At 52.6% G+C, this 20,341-nt stretch overlaps 1 protein-coding gene across 2 annotated transcripts in view; it reads left to right on the top strand.

The window, feature by feature from the left end:
• Positions 1–15,037: 15,037 nt before the first annotated feature.
• WNT9A (Wnt family member 9A) overlaps positions 15,038–20,341 on the top strand; it is a 57,052-nt gene continuing 51,748 nt past the window's right edge. The window contains exon 1 of one of the 2 annotated variants that reach the window (XM_035554332.2): positions 15,038–15,183. In XM_035554332.2, coding sequence (XP_035410225.1) covers positions 15,089–15,183 — 95 coding nt within the window. In that variant the 5' untranslated portion in view covers positions 15,038–15,088. The remainder of the gene's footprint in view (positions 15,184–20,341) is intronic. The other variant, XM_035554335.2, reaches the window with a different exon arrangement.

Genomic DNA, 20,341 nt, shown 5'->3' with positions numbered 1-20,341 from the left:
CTTGCAGAGAAACTATAGCCTGCCTCATTCCTCCAGTTTTTAGGATGTGAGTTAAGCACATTTTGTCTCTGGAGACAGGAACTAACTTCTACTGCTGATCCTCCTTTTTATCCTCGTGGCCATGACCTCTCCCCATCATCCATCAAAATGTTCACTGCTTGGTGACAAAAAAAGCTGACGGGGCTGGGGTGTCGGTCTGCCTCTCAGGATGGGAAGGGGATCTTTACTTCAAAGGTTACCCATCCGTGACCTGGAAGGCTTGAAGTACTTCCCAAGTGAAAAGTGTCCCCTGGGAAGGAACAAACACTGCAAGTGTTTGTAGACTGCTCTCCTATTGCCTCTTACCACCCTGGATGACGACATGAAGTCAAGGCTGTTGTTCCTAAGTGGCCTTGAAGTGTATTGACTGTATTGAGTCACAGGCATTTTGAGACTGCTGTGGGGAGCCCTTTGTCTGGCCTGTAAGGTGTTATTGTCTGAGAGGTGTCTTTTTCATCTAGGGTAAGAGCCATTTCCCCCAGCCTCAGGTTGCCAGGCTGTGTGACTTACCAGACAGGCAAGTCACCACATCCTATCGAGGGAGATGGAAACGTGTTGTTGGCAGTTGTAAAGGACATCTCCCCGGTGTGCTGGTGGTTGGTGATTCCTCCCATCGCCTCCTAGAGACACCCTGGACAGACACAGGTTGTGCTCTGGAAGTGATCTTCTGGAGAAAGTGGGGCTAAGATGCTCAGCCTAGGCTACTGTCAAATTAGGGGAGCTTGGAGTGAAATCACCATTGCCTTCAACCAGATAAAGACAGAGACTTTTAGGTCAAGACATAATTATGCACTTTGATTGCCTGAATACAGTAAATCAGAAAACTGAACCCAGTGACTCCCACCTTGACCTTGGCAACCTCTGAATTCTCATCTGGATGCCTCCAGGTGCTCCCAGGACTCGAAGTAGCTGTGTAGTCACTGTTTTAGAGATGTCCAAAGAAGAGACGCTTCCAAAATGACACCAGGAAATCAGAGACAGTTTGGTCACCTGAATCTGAGGTCCAAAACATCTTTGCTGGGTCTATGCAGACAACGCAGGGCCTAGAGTTAGGATTTGTGAATTTGGGATCCAGGAGTTGTATGATTTTTAAACAACCAGAAGGAGAGAGACAACTGAGACTCTGAAATCCTAAATGGTGATGGCCCTCGACTGGAGTTGGTGTTTAAGAGAGGTTGAAGTGAGTTCTGCGTGTCAATTTGCAGCCATTTATGTGGTATCTGATAGTCATAAAATGGTGTGGGGCTGGCACATTAATTTCACGTGGATCAGTGTCTGTTCATACACATATTACTGAATGTGCACACATGGTTTTGTACAGACACATCTATGTATTTATGTGCTATTGCTCCAGATGTTTCCACTAAGCTGGAATCAGAGCCCCACGGCCCCACATTTCTCCTCTCTCCCATTATCCCAGTGTCGAATACTTTCCCTGCTCACAGCTGGGAAGTCGGCCTGTTGCATGCGCTGGAGGCAAGGAGCACTATCTGTGTGGGTTTACTCGTTGAACAATGTGAGTAGATGATTAACCATTAAAGCAACAGAGTTTGCTGACCCATTAACCGCATAGGAAGGCCCTCTGATTTGCCAAACAATGGGTCCCATACAGAAAGCACTTGCCCATCCCGCCAGCACCACTGCTGACAGAGCCATGAGGATATTGCCATGAAATGGCTCATTTTGGGCTCCCTCGCAACAAATCATGTGCTGCAGGCTGGTGCTCCCCACGCTTTCATGGGCACTGTGTTGACCTTGGAAATTAATCCTGCCCCAATCCATGTTCTGTATCCAGCCCCAGGAGGCTTAGTAGCTGCTGTTCGTTTTGCACCTTCGCTTCTGTTGCTTTGCTGGGGATGCAGAAATGCTGTGCCTGAGGTCAGCAGCGTTGTAGCACAAGGTTTACTCATCAGGTTCATCACATGTGAAACACAATCAGTTCTTGCATTGGGCAGAATTAATCATTCCTTTCTAGCTTATCATTACTAATTAATCCCTGCATTGTGTGCCATCATTGCCATATTTTCAGATGCATCTCCAGTCCAGCCATCCCTTCTGTATTTTTGCTCTATGAGTGCTCATTTATCCAGTAATAATTACCTGTCATTCTTCTTCGTGCGTGCTACTGGAAATTCAGGGAATTGAATTTTCCACTTCTCTAATTTCTAATGAGAAGGAAAATTTGTGATGTAATAATATGATGGAAGAATCTGTTCGATCAGGATGTCATCAAAGTCACGATGAGACAAAACACCTGATACTGTCATAGAAAGATACCTTTTTTTTCTTTAGGCTAGTACATGGATGTAGACTGGATGGGGGTTCTGCAAGCTGTGTGTTATATGGGATACTCCTTGGTATATCCCAGGGTTCCTGGGAATAGTGAGAGAGGAAGTTCCCCAAATGCAGAACTAAGTCTGGGATCCTCAAAGGTGTCTGAGAGCTGGATTTCCAAGGGTTTTTAGTATAATAAAGAGGAAAACAGAAGACAAAAGTTGTTTTAAGACAGGGAAGAAAGAGACAAAACATGGAAGTCCAACATTTGAATTGAAACTTCAAAATAAAACATATATTCGAAACAAATAAGGAGAAACACTTCAACATATTGAGCTTCAATTCTACTTCTCTTTTCCCCCAAATAGCTTTATAAGTAAAACAAAACCTTCATTTCCAGCAACCATCCTCCTTTTAGATAGGAAACCTTGCCCAGCTGTTTCAAACTGATGCACATATGCTTTTCAAAGACATGGAGAGTTAGATTTAAGCACACCTTCAGCTCAGCTCAGGCAGCGGATGCTCTGCATGCACACAATATTGCATCTTTGGATGCTAAAGGAACATTTTACAAGATATTTTAAATCCTCAGCATGCTCAATATGCCAGTGTCAGGCAGGGTGTGGGTTATTTCGCTTTCTCATGTGCTCCTGGGTCTACTTGCCAATACTCTGCCTGGGTTGCTTAGTAAGAAACTCAGTGTATTTTGGCTCTCCAGCCGTAGCCTTCAGGGCTGTGGCTCTGGATATGTTGTCTCAGTCAGTCTTGCGTGGCCTACAACTGCTGATCCAGGACGGCCTGAGTCATATCTGCCAGCTACATGCTGGTGTCTTGGATATCCTAGGTTCTCTCAAGTGGTTAAAGATGCTTATATTAAGACAACTGATTTCCACATAAGGATTGTACTGACTAGAACGAGGCCTTAGATGCTTAAAGGGAGAAGAATTACTATCTAGGTCCCGCCACACGTATTGTGTAGATCTCAAATAGCTATAGTGGAAGCCTGCCGTAGGTGTCTAACTCAGATGGAGTCATCTACACTGTAAACATCTACAGACACAGACACAGACACAGATTTCTAGGTTGGAAGAGACCTCAAGATCATCGAGTCCAACCTCCAACCTAACACTAAGTACTCCACTAAACCATATCGCTAAGCTCTACATCTAAACCTCTTTTAAAGACCTCCAGGGATGGTGACTCCACCACCTCCCTGGGCAGCCCGTTCCAACGCTTAATAACCCTTTCGGTAAAGAAGTACTTCCTAACATCCAACCTAAAACTCCCCTGTCGCAACTTTCGCCCATTCCCCCTCGTCCTGTCACCAGGCACGTAGGAGAACAGACCAACCCCCACCTCACTACAGCCTCCTTTAAGGTAACTGTAGAGAGCGATAAGGTCGCCCCTGAGCCTCCTCTTCTCCAGGCTGAACAAGCCCAGCTCCCTCAGCCGCTCCTCGTAAGACTTGTTCTCCAGATCCCTCACCAGCTTGGTCGCCCTTCTCTGGACTCGCTCGAGCACGTCCATGTCCTTCCTGTAGCGAGGGGCCCAAAACTGAACACAGTACTCAAGGTGCGGCCTCACCAGAGCCGAGTACAGGGGGACAATCACTTCCCTAGACCTGCTGGCCACACTGCTTCTTATACAGGCCAGGATGCTGTTGGCCTTCTTGGCCACCTGAGCACACTGCTGGCTCATATTCAGCCGACTATCAACCAATACTCCCAGGTCCTTCTCGGCCAGGCAGCTTTCCAACCACTCATCTCCCAGCCTGTAGCTCTGCTTTGGGTTGTTGCGCCCTAGGTGCAGGACCCGGCACTTGGCCTTGTTGAACTTCATACAGTTGACCTCAGCCCATCGCTCCAGCCTATCCAGATCCTCCTGCAGAGCCTTCCTGCCCTCGAGCAGATCGACACACACACCTAACTTGGTGTCATCTGCAAACTTACTGAGGGTGCACTGGACGCCCTCATCCAGATCATCGATAAAGATATTAAAGAGGACCGGCCCCAGTACCGAGCCCTGGGGGACACCACTTGTGACCAGCCTCCAACCAGATTTGACTCCATTCACCACAACTCTCTGGGCCCGGCTATCCAGCCAGTTTCTAACCCAGCGAAGCGTACGCCAGTCCAAGCCCCGAGCAGCCAATTTCTTGAGGAGAATGTTGTGGGGAATGGTGTCAAAAGCCTTACTGAGGTCAAGGTAAACCACATCCACAGCCCTTCCCTCATCCACCAAGCGCGTCACTTTGTCATAGAAGGAGATCAGGTTCGTCAAGCAGGACCTGCCTTTCATAAACCCATGCAACTACATGCAACTCATGAACCTCATTTAAGGATTGGGTGGAAGTCAGATTAACCAGACATATACTGACTGCTGGATTTGGGGATAGATCTGGAGAGACCCAGTTGATACCTCCAGGATGAGGATTCTGCCCTATAGACTGCACTCAGATGACAGCTTATCTACGTGAACAGAGAAGGCAATAGGCTGCAGAGAGGGAAGAGAACAGACAGAAACAGTGAGGTGACACTGCTCACTAAGGGCTTGTACTGGAAGAAGCAGTACATGCTATTATCATTTTTGTTCATCACGATGGTGTCCCACCATCAGTGGTATCCGAATGCCTAAGTATGAAGGCATCACTCAGTTCAGCCCTGAGTCATTGCAACGGCTGTGTTTGGAGACCACCCCAGCTGCACCAGCTACCTCAGCAGTGATATTCAGATTTTCCCCAGAAGTGAGTGCCCTGTTGAGATCCACATTTTTATTCTGCCTCTTAGATGGAAAGAAGTGGTAAAGGATTTCAGTGGTGGGCTGGGATAAGGTTTGCAAGAGCCTGATCAGCAGCTGGCACATTGCAAAATGATTATTTCATCACCCTGGCCATGCAGGGAGGAATTAAACATTGAACAAGCAGGCAGAGAACAGCACTAGCAGCTGACAGGTAGCATAGCATGCATGATCCTGTATTCTTTGCTCAGGCAGTCCTAACCCTAAAAACATTTAAGTCTTTACAAGCAACCTGGGTGTACAAGCTCCCTTTACAGCCAATGGAGACACTCAGTGCAGCCAATGGGGTGGGAATCAAGGGTCCAGACATGGTCATCTGGTATTGTTTGAGATGCCCCAGTGTGTCCTGGTGTCCTTCAGCTGCTGCTGCAGAAGACTTATGGATCTGGGTCCCATTGATGGGTTCTGTGTTTTGCCCAATATCCATCCAGGAGCATCACTGCTGACCAACCCAATGACTGTGATGCTGACTTCTGAGCTTGAGTTTTTATTTATTTATTTATTTATTTGTTTATTTATTTATTTATTTTTCCAAAATGCTCACTTTGCTTATGGGAGTGGAGACTCTCTCATGGGAAACTTCTGCCATCTGGGAGTTCATGAGCCAAAATCTGGCAGCCTACTCACACCTTAACACAGGTAAAAACACCCAACTCCTAGACTCTCTGGCCAAAGACCAGAGAGAGGGCAACCTTCAGGACAATGACATTGCAGTTGCAGCCATAAATCATAAACCTGCTTCACTAGACTTTAAAAGAAAACTAAACACCGTGAAATAAAACCCTCTTATTTGTAAGAAATGTCTAAAAACTGAAATATCATGACCAAAATCACCCTTAGTCTAAAAATAAAAGCAAAGAGAGACTTTCAGTGGTGCTGGAAAATACCTGATGCACGGTCAATGGGTGGGCTTGATATTGTGACTACAAAAATATTTTCCCTCAGTTTGTTTCTGGCTGTTTTGCAGCTGATCGTTTGCCAGATCTCTTGGCTGGATCCCTTCTGCTTCAGCATCCGGTAGGATGGCTTTGCTAGCTAACCTGCCTGGCGTGAACAGACAATGGCATGGCAGGACTTGGGAAATGGCTCCCTGGTATATATCCTAGAAATATTCCCCTGTTCGGAGCCTCCACAACTGCCAACAGTTTGAGACAAACTGGCCAGAGCTGCTTGATGGACAACCTGTGGCTTCTTAGTCCTGCTTCAATATCACAAATGGGATGTAGTGGGACCGAGGAGCAGCAGGTTTTCCTTTTCTTTAAATAAGTGTGCCTGCTTGCAGGACGGAGGAGCAGGAGAGGTCTCTGGGGACACGCCTGCCATCCAGGCACTGGCAGTGACAGGTTTTGGATCATGTTTTTGGCTCCTCTCTGCAAACCTCGAGCAGCCCCAGCATGGGGCGAAGAGCGGTGGTTCTGAGTGAGAGCCAAAGGGAGGCTGAGCCCCAAATGGGGGGCTGGAAAGTGAGGATAGAAACAAGTACAGGTAGATTGGAAAGACCAAAGGTGTTTTTTATTTATTTTTTTCTTGCCAGGTTTTTCCAGAAAAAAAAAAAAAAGTGAAATTGGAGAACAGCAAATGTCCTTTTGGCTCAGTTTGTAACTGTGCATTTGAGCTCAGTTACTGATTTTGTTTCTTTCTGAGGGCATTGTGTTCCTCCCTTTGCTGCCTTTGCTTTGCATGCAGGGATTTTTTATTTTTTATTTTTTAAAGACAGTGTGTTATTAAAAAAAAAAAGGTCATATTTGGAAATATTTAAGGAAATCTGTTGGCATTTTGGACCTGCCTTGAGACCATGGCAAGGAATTTTTTTTTTTATTTTTATTTTTTTCCAGAAATTTTCTCCCAACTTTTCTCCAGCCCAAAACATTTCAACATGAATTTGTATCTTCTGTCACTTCCAAATGTCCATTTCCAGAAAATTCACTATCCAAATAAAAGACACTATCCAAATCTGTTCCTCATCCCCTGTTATTAGGTCTTGTTCTTTGACATGTCCAGAATTGACCTAGCACCCTGTATCCTTTTACAGTGAAACAGTGGAAGGAACTGGATCCAAGATGAGCTTCTCCAGCCCCATGCACCCACACTTTTTCCTTCCTTCCTTCCCCTGACCACTCGCTGACATTCAACACACACCAGCCCATTTCAGCCTCATCTGGCCTCATGCTGCAAACCATGTGCAGAAAGGCACTCCAGGAAAAGCAGATGCAATGACTTGTCCGCTACCAGCAAGGAGAAACATGAAATGAGATGGTGGCAAGAAACTAGGAGTCAATAAAAGGATGGTGATGGTTTTTATTTTTAAATGAGAGCAGCAGCTTGTCAGAGGAACTTCAAAAAACTCGTGCATGGCCACATCTGGAGACTGGGATGGCTAGAAAATCACAATCCATTAAAAAACTTCAACTGAAAATTTATTTCCATGGATTTGATGGGATTTCTTCTTGGGAGGGCTTGCACATTTCTCTGCGCTTCCCTCTGAGGGGACAGCAGTGACCACTGCCAGGACACACAAACAGGGTCCTGCTGGGCTGCAGAAATCAGCCTCTTCTCCCTGCTCTCCCTCTCTCTGTCTGCTTCTTTCCCCTTTTTCCCACATTATCATATCTCCCTTTTTCCCTCCCTGGGCCCTTGCACAGTTAATATATGTTCAAGGTCAAAGACCCTTGACTTGGGCATATCCCTGGTCATTGCCATCCGTCCCTAAGATACAGAGGCAAGGTGTGTGACCTTAAAGATAGAGGAACAGGTTACCCCAGGGCACCTGTCACCCTAAGGATGAGGTAAACAAGAGGTTTTATGGGAACAGAGCTAATGAGGTCTCCTATGGATCTGCAGGCCGTGTCCTGACATCTGTCCGTGCAGTAACCCTGACTGTACTTTCAGCTCCCCTAAAGTCTCCCCCACATATGTACAACCTCAGTTTCCCAATTTCCCCATCTCTGGTTGCTTCCCAACCACCTGCAGCAGCCCCCAGCAACACAGCCAGGGGCTGGCACCACACTTGTGGCATTATCAGCAGGCTAAAAAGGGCTTCTGAGCTCACCCAGGGGCCTCACAGTGCATAGATCCAGGTCTCTCTCTTCTATCTGGCTGCTGATTTTCCCGAGGAAGCAAATTATCAGTAAACACCCTTGAATACTGGCTGGTCAATCACTGCATTTTACAGCACAGGCTCAGGCAGATTGTGAAAAGAGTCCAAGCTTGCTTGGCACTATTTCTTCAGACCTAAAAAACACCTCCTGCAGCTCTGCCTAACAAAAACGCATTCATTCCTAACATACCCGATTGTCATAAAGACAATAAGGACCTTATTTTGTACTGGGACTAGTTGCATTAAAAAAAGTCACTTTGGTCCATGCTATAAAGTCCCTGATTCTCCATGAAATCATGAGAAGAGAGGTGTCAGTGCTAAGGACAACCTGTATGGGTCTACTTGAAGGGGCTATTTTGGAGGTACTTAAACAAAAAAACCTTTGCAAGTGCAGAGCACAACTCAGGAACGATACACGTGGAAGCAGAAGGAAAAAAGTCCCATTTTTAGGTCATTTTAAAGTAATTTTGCCAGCTCTTGGGAAGATTAGCAAACAGAGATGTCCTTTGCTGCCAGAGAGGAATGCCTGGACCTTCAGAAAAACATTTGCTGGGCTTTCCAAGAGGGTGAGATAATTTATGGTTCCTTTATTTATGTATTTTTTCAATGATGAAGCAAAAATCAAAAGTAAAACATTTGAAAACATTTGGTTTCACACACATACATATAATATCAGCAAGCCCTGAGGTTTGGGGGACCCCTATGGGTGCTTTCCTGTGACTCAGGTCCATCGAAACTATTTGGGGGAGACCCACCAACTCATCCTATGCTCTCCATATCACTGAAAGTCCCTGTTGCCTGCATGAGTTAATCTCATCGATGGATAAAGAACCCTGCCAAAGCATCATTCTTTACCCCCATGGGGACCTTGAAGCCCAGCTGATACTTTTTTTTTTTTTTAATAAAAAAAAAAAATAAAGGAGCTGCTCCTGCTGGGGATTGGGGCTGGACCAGGTGACCTCCTGAGGCCCCTTGTAAACATATTTTATGAGATTGCCTGATTATACCAAGAGCTGGCAATGCTGAGAAAGGATCTGCGTGAGCCTGTTACTGCGGGCCAGGAGTAAGGTGCTTGCTAATGCTTAATAAGATTTAGCTGCTGCTGTGTAACAGATGCCTATTGGGACCTGTTGGGTAAGTCTCTTTCAAAGTATTTTAATGTGGGTCCTTTAATTAGTTAAGAGAAGGGACCTCTGATGGCAGGGAGGGTTAGAGAAACCCATTGCTTGTGGGGATTTGGTGCGAGGGGCCCTGCCAGGGGTCTGGCCCATTGCAGCTCTGTGCCCTGGCCTGGTTCTGATTATTTTCATCAGATCAGCTCATTCTGGGGTAGAATCACAGAGGAGCAAGCAAAAACTTAGTAGGCATAGCCCTATGGGCTACGGCTCAGTCTGGTGGTCCTTGGCCTTCTGTAATTGGGGTGGGCACCCAGCATCTCCATGTCCCTGCATCTCTGTCCTTGATGGAAGGGGAAAGGTGGTGGATAACTACACACAGACCGTCACAGCATGGCAGGCTCTCCTTTTTGCCTCAAATAGCCCCAGAGTAACAGGCTGCTGCAGGTTTCAGGGCCTTTTTTTTCATTTTGAGAGGTGGGGACACACGGGATGGGTGCAATCAGAGCCAGGCTGCTCCTTGCTTGTGGTGATTTGCCCTCCCCAGAGCCCTGGGAAAAGGGGGATGCTTTCAGGCTGGTTCCCAGCAGCCCGGATGGAAGCAATGGGCACATTTTGGGCACATCTTTCCCCCCAGAAACGTTGGTCTTGGAGGGCTGGGCACCAGCGGGTCCAACACATCACAACACAACTCAACACAACACAACAAACACAACACAACACTACACAACGCAACACAACCATGGTGCTGAAGTTCAGAGCTGTCCCCAGGGTGACTCCAGCTGCCTGCTGGAAAAGAAGCACGAAGCTGGCTCTGAGCCCATGTGTGATCACTCGGAGGAAGGGAACACCCTGGAAGCCCCCATGACGGTGAAAAAAGAGTAACTGGAAACGAAGGCGGTGGCGGCTGGAGGAACTTGTACGGTGTGGTCCCTGAGATGGTGGAATAACCAATGACCCGTGGGCAGGCAGCGCTCCTGGATCTTGTCTGTTATTTCAGACCATATCCGGAGGGCAGATAAATGCCAGGCCCACTTCTAATTAAGGAAACTGAGGAAAGGAAATGTGAATGGCTCATCTCAGAGGTGATTCGCCAGGAGGAAATGCAGCTGAAGGCTTCTCACCACGGTCCCCACGTTCTGCCTCGCTGGAGTTACTCCCGTCTGGGGAGCGAGTGCCAAGGATCTGGTGGGGAACCCATGCAGAACTGGCAGCGAGGGATGAGCCAGATGACTTCATGGGTATTTTCCTTCCCTCTTGCACTCCTGTGACTCAGCTGCCCTGCTGAGCTGGCGAGGTTTGGGTCGTGCAGCGAGACCTGGGTGAGCTTGGAGGGCAGATGGCTCTGTGGGGAAAATTATGTGGAACAGAAGCATAGGGAGAGAAGGGAAGCCCCAAGGGAAAAAAAAATAAAAAAGAGCCAAGCTTCCTTCTAAAATCCTAGCAAGGATGGTGGCGAGGTCTCCTCTGGGACACGGAAGCCTCTGGAGCACTGGGCACAGGCTGAACCCCGGGAGCCACTTGAGAGCTGAGTCACGGAGCAGGGAAACTTGAAGCCACCCTCCAGATCCCCTGTGCCCTCACATGCCCCAAAAGCTTGGTGGGGCGGCCACAGCTGGATTTGCTGCCTGAGGATGTCCCGGTGGCTGTCAGGGATCAGAGTCACACCTGGGGCTCGGAGGCAGGTGGGCAGTGGGTGCAGGATGCTGGGGCCCTTTGCGGGACCCCAGGTTTGCTGCTGCTCCCCAAGTTCCCCAACCTCCTTGACCCGCATTCGCGTTGTGCCCTGTCTTGCTTCGATCCTAAAGACTTTGCAGTGCCGGCAGCAGCACTGTTTTCTGATGTGACCTTGTCACTAAAAGCACAAAACTGGGCTGCTTCCCTTCACCCTGGAAATAAAAAGCCTGCTCAAAGCGCCGAGTGCTTCCATGCCTGTGCCGATGTGCCACTGCCCTCTGCTGTCGGTAGCTCTGGAGACACCGGCCAAGGCCACCTCGCTGAGCAGAAACACCCAGCTTCTGTGTCACCCCAGGAACTGCTGAAGGACCTGAAAAGCCTCAAGGCTGCCCGGTGAGGATGCTACACCCAGGACCGGTGCACGGTCTCCCAGCACCACAAGCAGCATCAGCGGCGAAGTCAGCGTCTGTTTAGGCTTCCTCTTCCCCCCGGCCGAAAGCAGAAGCGCCAACTATTTTCGGTGCTGTCTCATTTTGGAAAGAGTCACGCACACCCCGGCACATCTTCCCAGCCCTGGCACCCTGCTGCAGGCAGAGGAAATGAGTAAGGGCCAGGGCTGCGCTGCCTTCCCAGGAACCGGTCTCGCACCTCTGCCATGGGGCTGCTTGGAGCAAGCCTGGCTTCTTTCCACTCTCCCCTTGCTGAGCACACCAGCTTCTTGGGGACGTGCATGAAGGATGATTCTTGCACTTTTCCAGCAGGGAAATATGCAGGCAAAGCCTCCTGCTGAGATGTATTTACCCCTGCTTGTCCTCCCCCCAATCCACAGCCTGGTTTTGCTTTTATTTAAGCTGGAGGAGCTCAGGTGGGAGCATGAGGACACCCAACGTGACCCCAGAGCAGGTCCCTGCCTCCCAAAGTCTCCTTGGTGAAAGGCCTCTAGATGGGGCTTTAATGCAACGTTGCTGCCGGCTGCCCACGGAGCCCAGGAGCCGGTCATCTTCCAGCACCCTGTGAAGAAGCTGGGATGGAGCTGTGCTGCTTTGTCCCGACCATCAAGATAAGGGGACTGAGATACTGCTGGGCCCTGGGGGGTCACACAGGTGATGAATTAATTTGTTGCATTGGAGTTGACCCCCTGAACCTCCATGTTTTGCACCCATTGATGCTGAGTGTCCTTGGGACCACCCCGTGCATGGATGCACAAAGTTTGGCAGGGTGCAAACCAGGCTGTGATACCACAGGGCTGCTTTGCAAAGGCTGAGGTAGGGAATGGCTGAGATGTTTTATGGGATCCTGGAAATTAAAACAGCCTCCCCCTCTTCCCTTTTCTCCCTCCCATGATTTTATTCTGAAAATAAGCAAAACCCAAATAGTTTGCTCAGGGTCGGGAAGGCTGGACAAGGCACAGTGCATGGTGAGCAGAGAGAATAAATTCCTGATGCTGTTCCAGGGCCTGTTCCGAGGGTTATCTGAGGGTCCTGATGCCTCACCCCACGCCCTTTGGGCATAGCTCTGCAGAGCTGAGAGGTTTAAACCTCTGGGGATGGTGGCTGGCAGACGAGGGTGCCAAGTACCCACATCCCCTCCCGTGTCCATCCCCATGGGACGTGAGGCCGTTCCCACAGCATGACACACACGCACGCACGCTCGGGAGGAAAACCTTTTTGTTCTCGGTCCGTGGCAGGTGCAGAAGTTGCTTTGAGTGTGACGGCGAGAGTGACGTGGAGAGCAACGCTGCCACCAAGTGCGGATTCAAAGGCTGACATTTAGGGCATTAACTGCTTCCCAGCCACGTCCTCGTCCTCGTGCCTGCGCACCGGGGGCTCTGCACTCCCCTCTCTTGCACGCCACCTTGCACGGTGGATCAGCCCCTGTCCCTCTTGCCTTTAAAGGGCTGAATAGGCCGTGCATAACTTAGTTCTTGCATGAGGGATCAGCACTTTCCTAGCGTGCCTTGCCCAGCCTTTGCACACCCAGTGCTTGTGTGGAGAGATTGGCCCCTGCATGCCTGGTCTGTGCACGGCTGGCCAGCCCTCGCACAGCTCCTCTCTCTTGGCATGCCCCAGTAAGCCCTGGTGCGTGGACAACCCTTGCAGGGTTGCCTAGCCCTTGTATTTATAGCCTTGCATGCCTCGTATGTGCAAGCCTGCTTAGCCCTTGCACAAGTGGCCAGAGCTTGCAAGAGCATCTGGCCTTTGCATGGCTGGCCAGACTTGCGCGCTTACCCCTTGCACAGCCTTTTGGCCTTTGCATGACTACTGAGCCCTTGCACAGCTGGTCAGCCCTTGCACGTCTAGCCTTTGTGTCACTGCTGCTCCTTGTGCTGCTTTCTGACCGTGGCATATTCTGTGCTTGCACACCAGTGCACTCCTGTCCAGCTGTGGCACGTCCAAACCTTGCATGATGGGTGCTGGCACAGCTGACCAGCCCTGGCACAAATACCAAGCCATTGCACATGGCCTGGCCCTGGCATGTCCAGCCCTTGCACACTCAGCCCTTGCACACCCAGACCTCGCACACCCAGACCTCACACCCCCAGACCTTGCACAACTGCCCAGCCCTTGCACACCCGGCCCTTGCCCACCTGCCCAGTCCTGGCACGAGCAGTTTTTGCACACCCAGCTCTCACACACCTGCCCTGCTACATCACACACCTAACCCTTGCACAAATGTCCAGCCCTTGCACACCTGTCCAGCCCCTGTGCATCCAATTCTTGCACAGCCAGCTCTTGCCTGCCTGCCTGTGTCCCAGCTCTGGGACACCCGTCCTTGTCCATGTCCCTGTCACATCCCTGTCCTGTCCCCATCCCCATCCTGTGCCCGTCTCTTCCCTGTCCCCTTCCGGTCCCCAGCCCTGTCTCATCCATGTCCCCATCCCTGCCCTGTCCCCATCCCTGTCCCCATCCTGTCTCCATCCCATCCCTGTCACTGTCCCTGTCCTGTCGTGGTCCCCGTTCCCACCCCCATCCCTGTCCTCAGCCCCATTCCATCCCCGTCCCCGTCCCATCCCCAACTTGTCCCCATGTTGTCCCCATCCCGTCCCAGTCCCATCCCTGTCCCATCCCCATCCCTGTCCTGTCCATATCCCCTTCCCATCCCTGTCCCTATTCCGACCCCATCCCCTTCCCTGTCCCTATCCCATATTATCTCATCCCTGTCCCTGTCCCCATCCCATATCATCCCATCCCTGTCCCCATCCCCATACCCATCCCTGTCCTGTCCTTATCCCCATCCCATCCCCATCCCGTCCCTGTCCCCGTCCTGTCCCTGTCCCCAGCCCTGTCCCCATCCCTATCCCATCCCTGTCCTGTCCTTGTTCCTGTCCTTGTCCTGTCCCCATCCCTGTGCCCATCCCATCCCCGCCCCTGCCCCTGCCCCTGTCCCCGTCCCTGTGCCCATCCCATCCCTGTCCCTGCCCCTGTCCCTGCCCCTGTCCCTGTCCCTATCCCATCCCTGTCCCTATCCGGTCCCCATCGCTGTGCCCATCCCGTCCTTGTCCCCCTCCCTGTCCCCCTCCCTATCCCATCGCATCCCTGTCCCTGTCCCTGTGCTGTCCCCATCCCGTCTCTGTCCCCATCCCGTCTCTGTCCCCATCTCCATCCCCGTCCCGTCCCGGCCCGGCCCCGTCCTGTCCCTGTCCCTGTCCTGTCCCTGTCCCTATCCCATCCCTGTCCCTCTCCCTGTCCCCGTCCCTATCCCATCGCGTCCCTATCCCATCGCATCCCTGTCCCTGTCCTGTCCCCCCCCCAACCCTGTCCCCGTCCCTATCCCATCCCTGTCCCCGTCCCGTCCCCCCCCCCAACCCTGTCCCCGTCCCTATCCCATCCCTGTCCCCGTCCCGTCCCTCCCCGTCCTTCCCCTCTCCGCCCGCCTCCCGGAGGAGGGGGAGGACGGACCTCAGGGCGTGCCCACCCCTCCCCTTCCCCTCCCCTCCCCTTGACCCCTCCCCTCCCCTCCCCTTAGCCCCTCCCCACACCCCATGGCCCCTCCCCTCGCCGGCCGGGCGCTATAAGAGGCGGCGCGGGGCGGCCGGGGCGCAGCGGGCGCGGCGGGGGAACGAGATGAGCAGCGCCGGCGCCGCTGCAAGATGCTGGATGGACACGTCCTGCTGGGATGGCTCTCCTCCTGCGCGCTCCTAGGGCTGCTCGCCTGCGCCCCGCGGCCCTCCGCCGCCTACTTCGGGTAGGTGCCGGCTCCTCCGCTTTTTTCCTTTTTTTTTATTTTTATTTTTTTATTTTTTATTTATTTATTATTTTTTGGGAAAAATGAGGTTTTGCACCTTGCTCGCCCCGAGGAGGGGATGCTGTGCATGCCTGCTGTCTCCTCTCGCTGGAAGGTGCTGGGCATCCCCTGCTGACAGCCGGCACCCGCTCCGTGCTGTCCCGGGGCCGGACTCCGCTATCCCACCCCCGGCTCGCAGGGAAGGGTTTGGATCCGCCCTGCCCCGATCGGACGGGTGACCGTGCCCTGCACGGAGGGTACCGGGATTTTTTTTAGGGGTGCTGCCAGCACGGGGCACCCCAAGTCCTCTCCTTCCCCCTACTTTATGCACAGGTGCTGTCAGCATCCCCCCCAGCGGGGTTATTTCCCATAGCAGGAGGTGCATCCCGCTGTCCCCAGCCTGAGCAAGGCTTGCACCCCAAAAAGCCGAGGTTCCCCCTGTCCCTTCCCGGGGCTGCCCCGCATCCTGGTGCCCCCGGCGCTCACCTGAGCGCTGCGCAGCGGTCGGCAGGGGGCGGCACCGGCCCGCGCCCGCTCCGCACCCCGCAGGTGGATCCGAGCCCCCTGTCCCGGCCGGGGGCTAAGCCCCACGAACCCCCCCCCCCGACCCCCTTAAACCCACCCCATAATCGTAGCCCCTTTACAAAACCCTCTCCTGCACGGAGGGTCTGCTGATTTTTCTTCTCCTATTGTCCCAGCCTTGATTTTTTTGGGGGGTTGCGTTTTCTTGTCGGGAAGACCCTACCCAAATAATGAGGTCGGGGCCAGGGTGTGAGCACCTGGCTCAGCTGGAGGAGCGGTGGTTCTCGCTTCGGTTTGGGATGGTGTGCTGTGGCCGCTGGTAGGAGCCACTGGACCGGCCCCAAGGAAGCCGGAGCAGAGTTGAGGTTTTTCCCCCCCCCCTCTTTCCAGTAAAACAAATCCCGGTGTTGAGGCTTGTCCATTGCTTGTGGTCTGGCAAAGTTCTCCGAGCAGTGCTACTTACATCTTCTCTTTCCAACCTGAGAGCTGTTTAACTTCCTGCTGCTGGGGCTGCTTTAGCGAGGAAACCGCCTGTCCTGTGTGTGCAGGTCTGGGGGAAAAAAATCCCTTTTCTCCTGCTTCAGCGCACGGTGAGGGCTGCACTGAGCCCGGGAGCTCGTGTATCTGCTGAAGACCACCGGCACCGAGCAGTTGTAGTGTGCCTGGGGGACTGTTGGGGCTTGTAAGGAGCTTGGCTGTAACCTTGCTGTTAATCCGTGCTGCACTGGTATCTGCTGCGGCACAGCAGGTAACACCTCCTGCTCACTGGCTTATGGAATTTTGCTCCTGGCCTCATGGGGCTGGCATAGACTTAAATTCAGGGTAAAGGTGTTGAGCTGAGGGCAGCGTGCTGATGGTCTGGTGTCTTGACCGCCCCCGGGGTTATTCCCTGTGCATCAGGACAGCTGCCGTTTCTGATTTGAGGCTCCCTCCCTGGCGAGAAGAGGGGAGAGGAGATGCTGCCAGATGTGCGCCCGCTCAGATGTGCTCTCCAGCGCTCCGAGGCTGCTGCGGTACGCGGAGAAGTTTGCTTATGCAAAGCATCCTGCTTGCCCCTTAGCAGCATGTGCTGCTGATCTCCTCTTTGTTCTTCCCAGGAGCCTGCAGCGGAGCCTGCACTTGCTGCGCTGCTGGGGATGGGGGTAATAGTCAGTATGGAGGTCCTTGGTCCCCACTGATCCCACTGATGTGTGATCCCACAAGGGTGTGGGAGAGGTGAGCCCTGCTCGCTGCTGGCTTCCTTACCCCTGATAAAGGAGCTTGCTCTTCCTGGAAGTCTCACAGGAAAAACTTGTGTTCCTGCACAGCTCTTGATGCTTCAAGTGCCCTGTGATGGCTGGCATTAGTCCTTCTTGCTACCCTGCTTATAGAAAGGTAGCTGTATGCCTGGAGGATCTGCCCCAGGTATTACTTGGTAGTGAATCTTTCATCCCCCAAAAAATGGGATTCATCACCCCTTGCTTTGGGACTGAGCTGAAATGCCAAAGTGGGCTCAGCTAATGCAACACCTTGTCTAGTCAGGGGAAGGGACGCTGCTTCCCACTCCAAGGTGCCAACAGAGCCACTGTGACACCCTTTGGTGGCCTGCTAGAGCCTCTGCTCCAGGTGCTGACATCCCTGCTGGAGCAGAGCTGCTGCATAAAGCAGATGTTGTGCTGCAGCTTTGCTGCTCCCTTCTGCAGGCTGCTGGGGGATAGGGACAGCTGTGGGTGATCCCTTCCCCCCCCATCCCCAATGTCTTATTTCAGGGAAAGAATTCGGTGTCTCCAAATGTGTGGCCTGCCAGGGAATTAGTGTGTGTGTGTGTGTGTGGGGGGGGGGGTGCGGAATGGGGCATGGTTACACGATAACAAGATTGTGTCAGCATGTAGTTATGTCTGTGCCTGCCCCATGGCGTGGGGGTGATGCTGGGTTGGGGAGGCCACAGCTGGAGGCTGCTGTCTTCTCCATCCCCAGGCTGCCCAGTTAGGACATGGGCTGAAGGTGACAGGGAGGGACGGGCTCGTCCCTTGCTTGGGGTTAAGCTGGCAGCCTCAGCGCTGGTTGCTGGGTGTTTCTGACCCCCTCCCTGGTGCAGGAGGGGAGAAGCTGCCAGCTTGACCTGACCCAGCAAAGGCAGGGGCTGAAGGGGTGCTGGTGCTTTCCCTAGTGAGCAGGGCTGAGTCCCTTATAGACCTATAGGATCAGAAGGGACTTGTTGGTCCTAGTCACAGAAAGCAGCTGAAGGAGGCTGGCCTTGGAGATGTGGTGATGGAGCATCTCCTAAGCCCTGTCTGATGGGACTTGCTGGTATTATGGAGGGGGCAGTGTGCTTGGGACACTGCCCAGGAGCTTGTGGCAGGTTCAAAGTCACCCATTGGGATGCCTGCTGGTGAGGGTGCATGTTAGGATAGGGATGTGTGGGAGATGTGACCCCAGAAGGGGATGCATTGCCCTGCGACAAGCCTGGTGAGGCGCACAGGCTGTGCCCCAAGCCAGCCTGCTTGTAAGTTCAGCCCTCTCCTCTGCAACTGGGCTGTCTTAAAACTAATTTTCACTGTATTAGAGCTGGCTGATGGGGGATTGCTTGGAGCAGCCCCAGGCTGCTGGGATCCCTGAGAAGGCATTGCATTTCACTTGCCTCCCCTTCCTGCTTCTCTCGTGCCTTGTAGCCTTGGGTGTGGGCACCCCTCCCTCCCTTTCTGCCCACAAAATTGGGGGTGGTGGAAATGCCACAGCAGCATCTGGGAGCTGTGTTGGGCCCTGCACTACTGGGCTTTGGAGGTGGCAGATGACAAGATCAGCTGTGCTGGGGTGACAGGCAGGCTGAGTAACTCCAGCCCTGCGGTGCCCTAGGATGGAGAGCTGGCCCGCAGGAGCTTGCTGCTTTCCTTGGCTGCCTGCTCTGCGGCTCTGAGATCGCATCGTGTCAGGGCCATAAATCAAAACCCCCTCTGTTTCTTTCTGGGTGTTCTGATTTATGGCCGGACTCCATTTTGATACACCCCTAACTTTTTGCTGAGGGAAGTGTTGCTCTCTGCAGCTCGGCGTTTGCTCTGCTCTCCTCCCTCCGCAGAAGGAGCGAGCAGCTCTGCCCCCTCTGCAAACACTTGTCAAGACAGTAGTAATGTTACAAGTGGCTCATGCTCACATAGTGTTTATATTGACAGATTGCAATGTTCTTCGTAAATGAAACTGATCCGTACCCTGCACGCAGGCAACAGGAACCCTGAAATGCTTGCGTGGGGGAGAGGGAGGGAGGGGAGCATAGCTTGCCCTAATTTACCAACACGCTGCTACTGAGAGCGGGTGCTGGATTGCACGTTGGGGTTCTTGGTGCAGGAAGTGCAGAATGGTTTCGCTGCCCATGGCAGGTGCAGGATAGATGCCCGAGCTACGCTTCGGGTGCTGCTGGGGTGGAAGCGTGATGTGCCGTGCATTCTGGGGGATTTTTGGCAAAACAATGAAGAAAATTGCTGTGAACACTGGACTAGAATGGATGTCTGGGTGCTGGTGACCACCCACATGGGGTGGGCTTCTCGGGAGGGTCTGAGTTAACAAGAGCTTCTGGATGGGGTTGCTACAAGTGCGGTACCACCTTGAACGTCCCCTCCAATAAAAGCAAACCCCATGGGTGCTGGCCCTTTGCTGACCAGCTACTGCAGCCTGTGGATGTACTAGGTGCTCACCCAGCTGCTGCACATCCAGGCTCTCTGTACCTGTCACTTGATGGTGGTGTGGGTCCATGCACCCGCCTGACCGCTCCCACCCGCTGCCTGTGAACGCCAGGCAGCCCCGGGTTTGCTTTCCAGACACGTTGCCTGTCCCCGGCGTGTGTGTGAGATGGAGCAGCTGGTTCTCGGCACAACCCGAAAACAAAACCTGGGCTCGGGTGGTGAGGGAGGAATGCAGTGCACAGTTGAGCGCAGCTGGAGTGCCGGGAGGTGGCTCTGCCATCCTGCCCCGCTGCCAGGAGCTTCTCTGCCTTTCCCCCAGATGGTGAGGCTGGGGTTTAAGGTGCTGGATTTCTGGGTTTGCTTGGAATAGAAAGGGTGGGCCTGGCTGCTTTCCCTGCTCCTTTTCAGCTGGGTGAGTTGTCATGTAGAGGCTCTGCCTGCATTGATGGGCTGCTCTCCTTCACTTAGCCTCTCTGTGCCAGCTGAAAGCAGCATTTAACCCCTGTTCCTTTGCAAAGGGGAGCCCCCTGTCCAGATGAAGCATTTGCTTTGTAGGTACTTGAAGGTGGAATTGATGAAGTGCCCTAGGGATGATGACAAACCTGGGAATATTGGAGAAGTAGCTCTGAGCGTGCATATGAGGTCCCCCAGACCTGCATCGTCGGGCTGGGGGGTGCCTGGTGGCTCTCTCCACCTGTGGCGTGGTGCTGGAGCAGAGCTTCATTCAGACAGGCTTATGCCTTGGACTCATGCCCTGGATTGACCATCTTGCTTGAGACATGAGGACAGTTGCCTTGTGCCTCAGTTTCCCTTAGCTGCAAGGTCAGCAGCTAAACCAAGCTGGTTAATGGGGAGTGCTGTGCATACCCCATGTCCAAATACTGTCCCCTTTTTGGGATGGACACCAACACTACAGATGACTCCTGGGGGAGAGGGTGGCT

Source organism: Cygnus atratus, chromosome 2 (genome assembly GCF_013377495.2).
Source record: "Cygnus atratus isolate AKBS03 ecotype Queensland, Australia chromosome 2, CAtr_DNAZoo_HiC_assembly, whole genome shotgun sequence".
Taxonomy (NCBI): Eukaryota; Metazoa; Chordata; class Aves; order Anseriformes; family Anatidae; genus Cygnus; species Cygnus atratus.
This window is presented reverse-complemented; position numbering and strand designations above follow the sequence as displayed.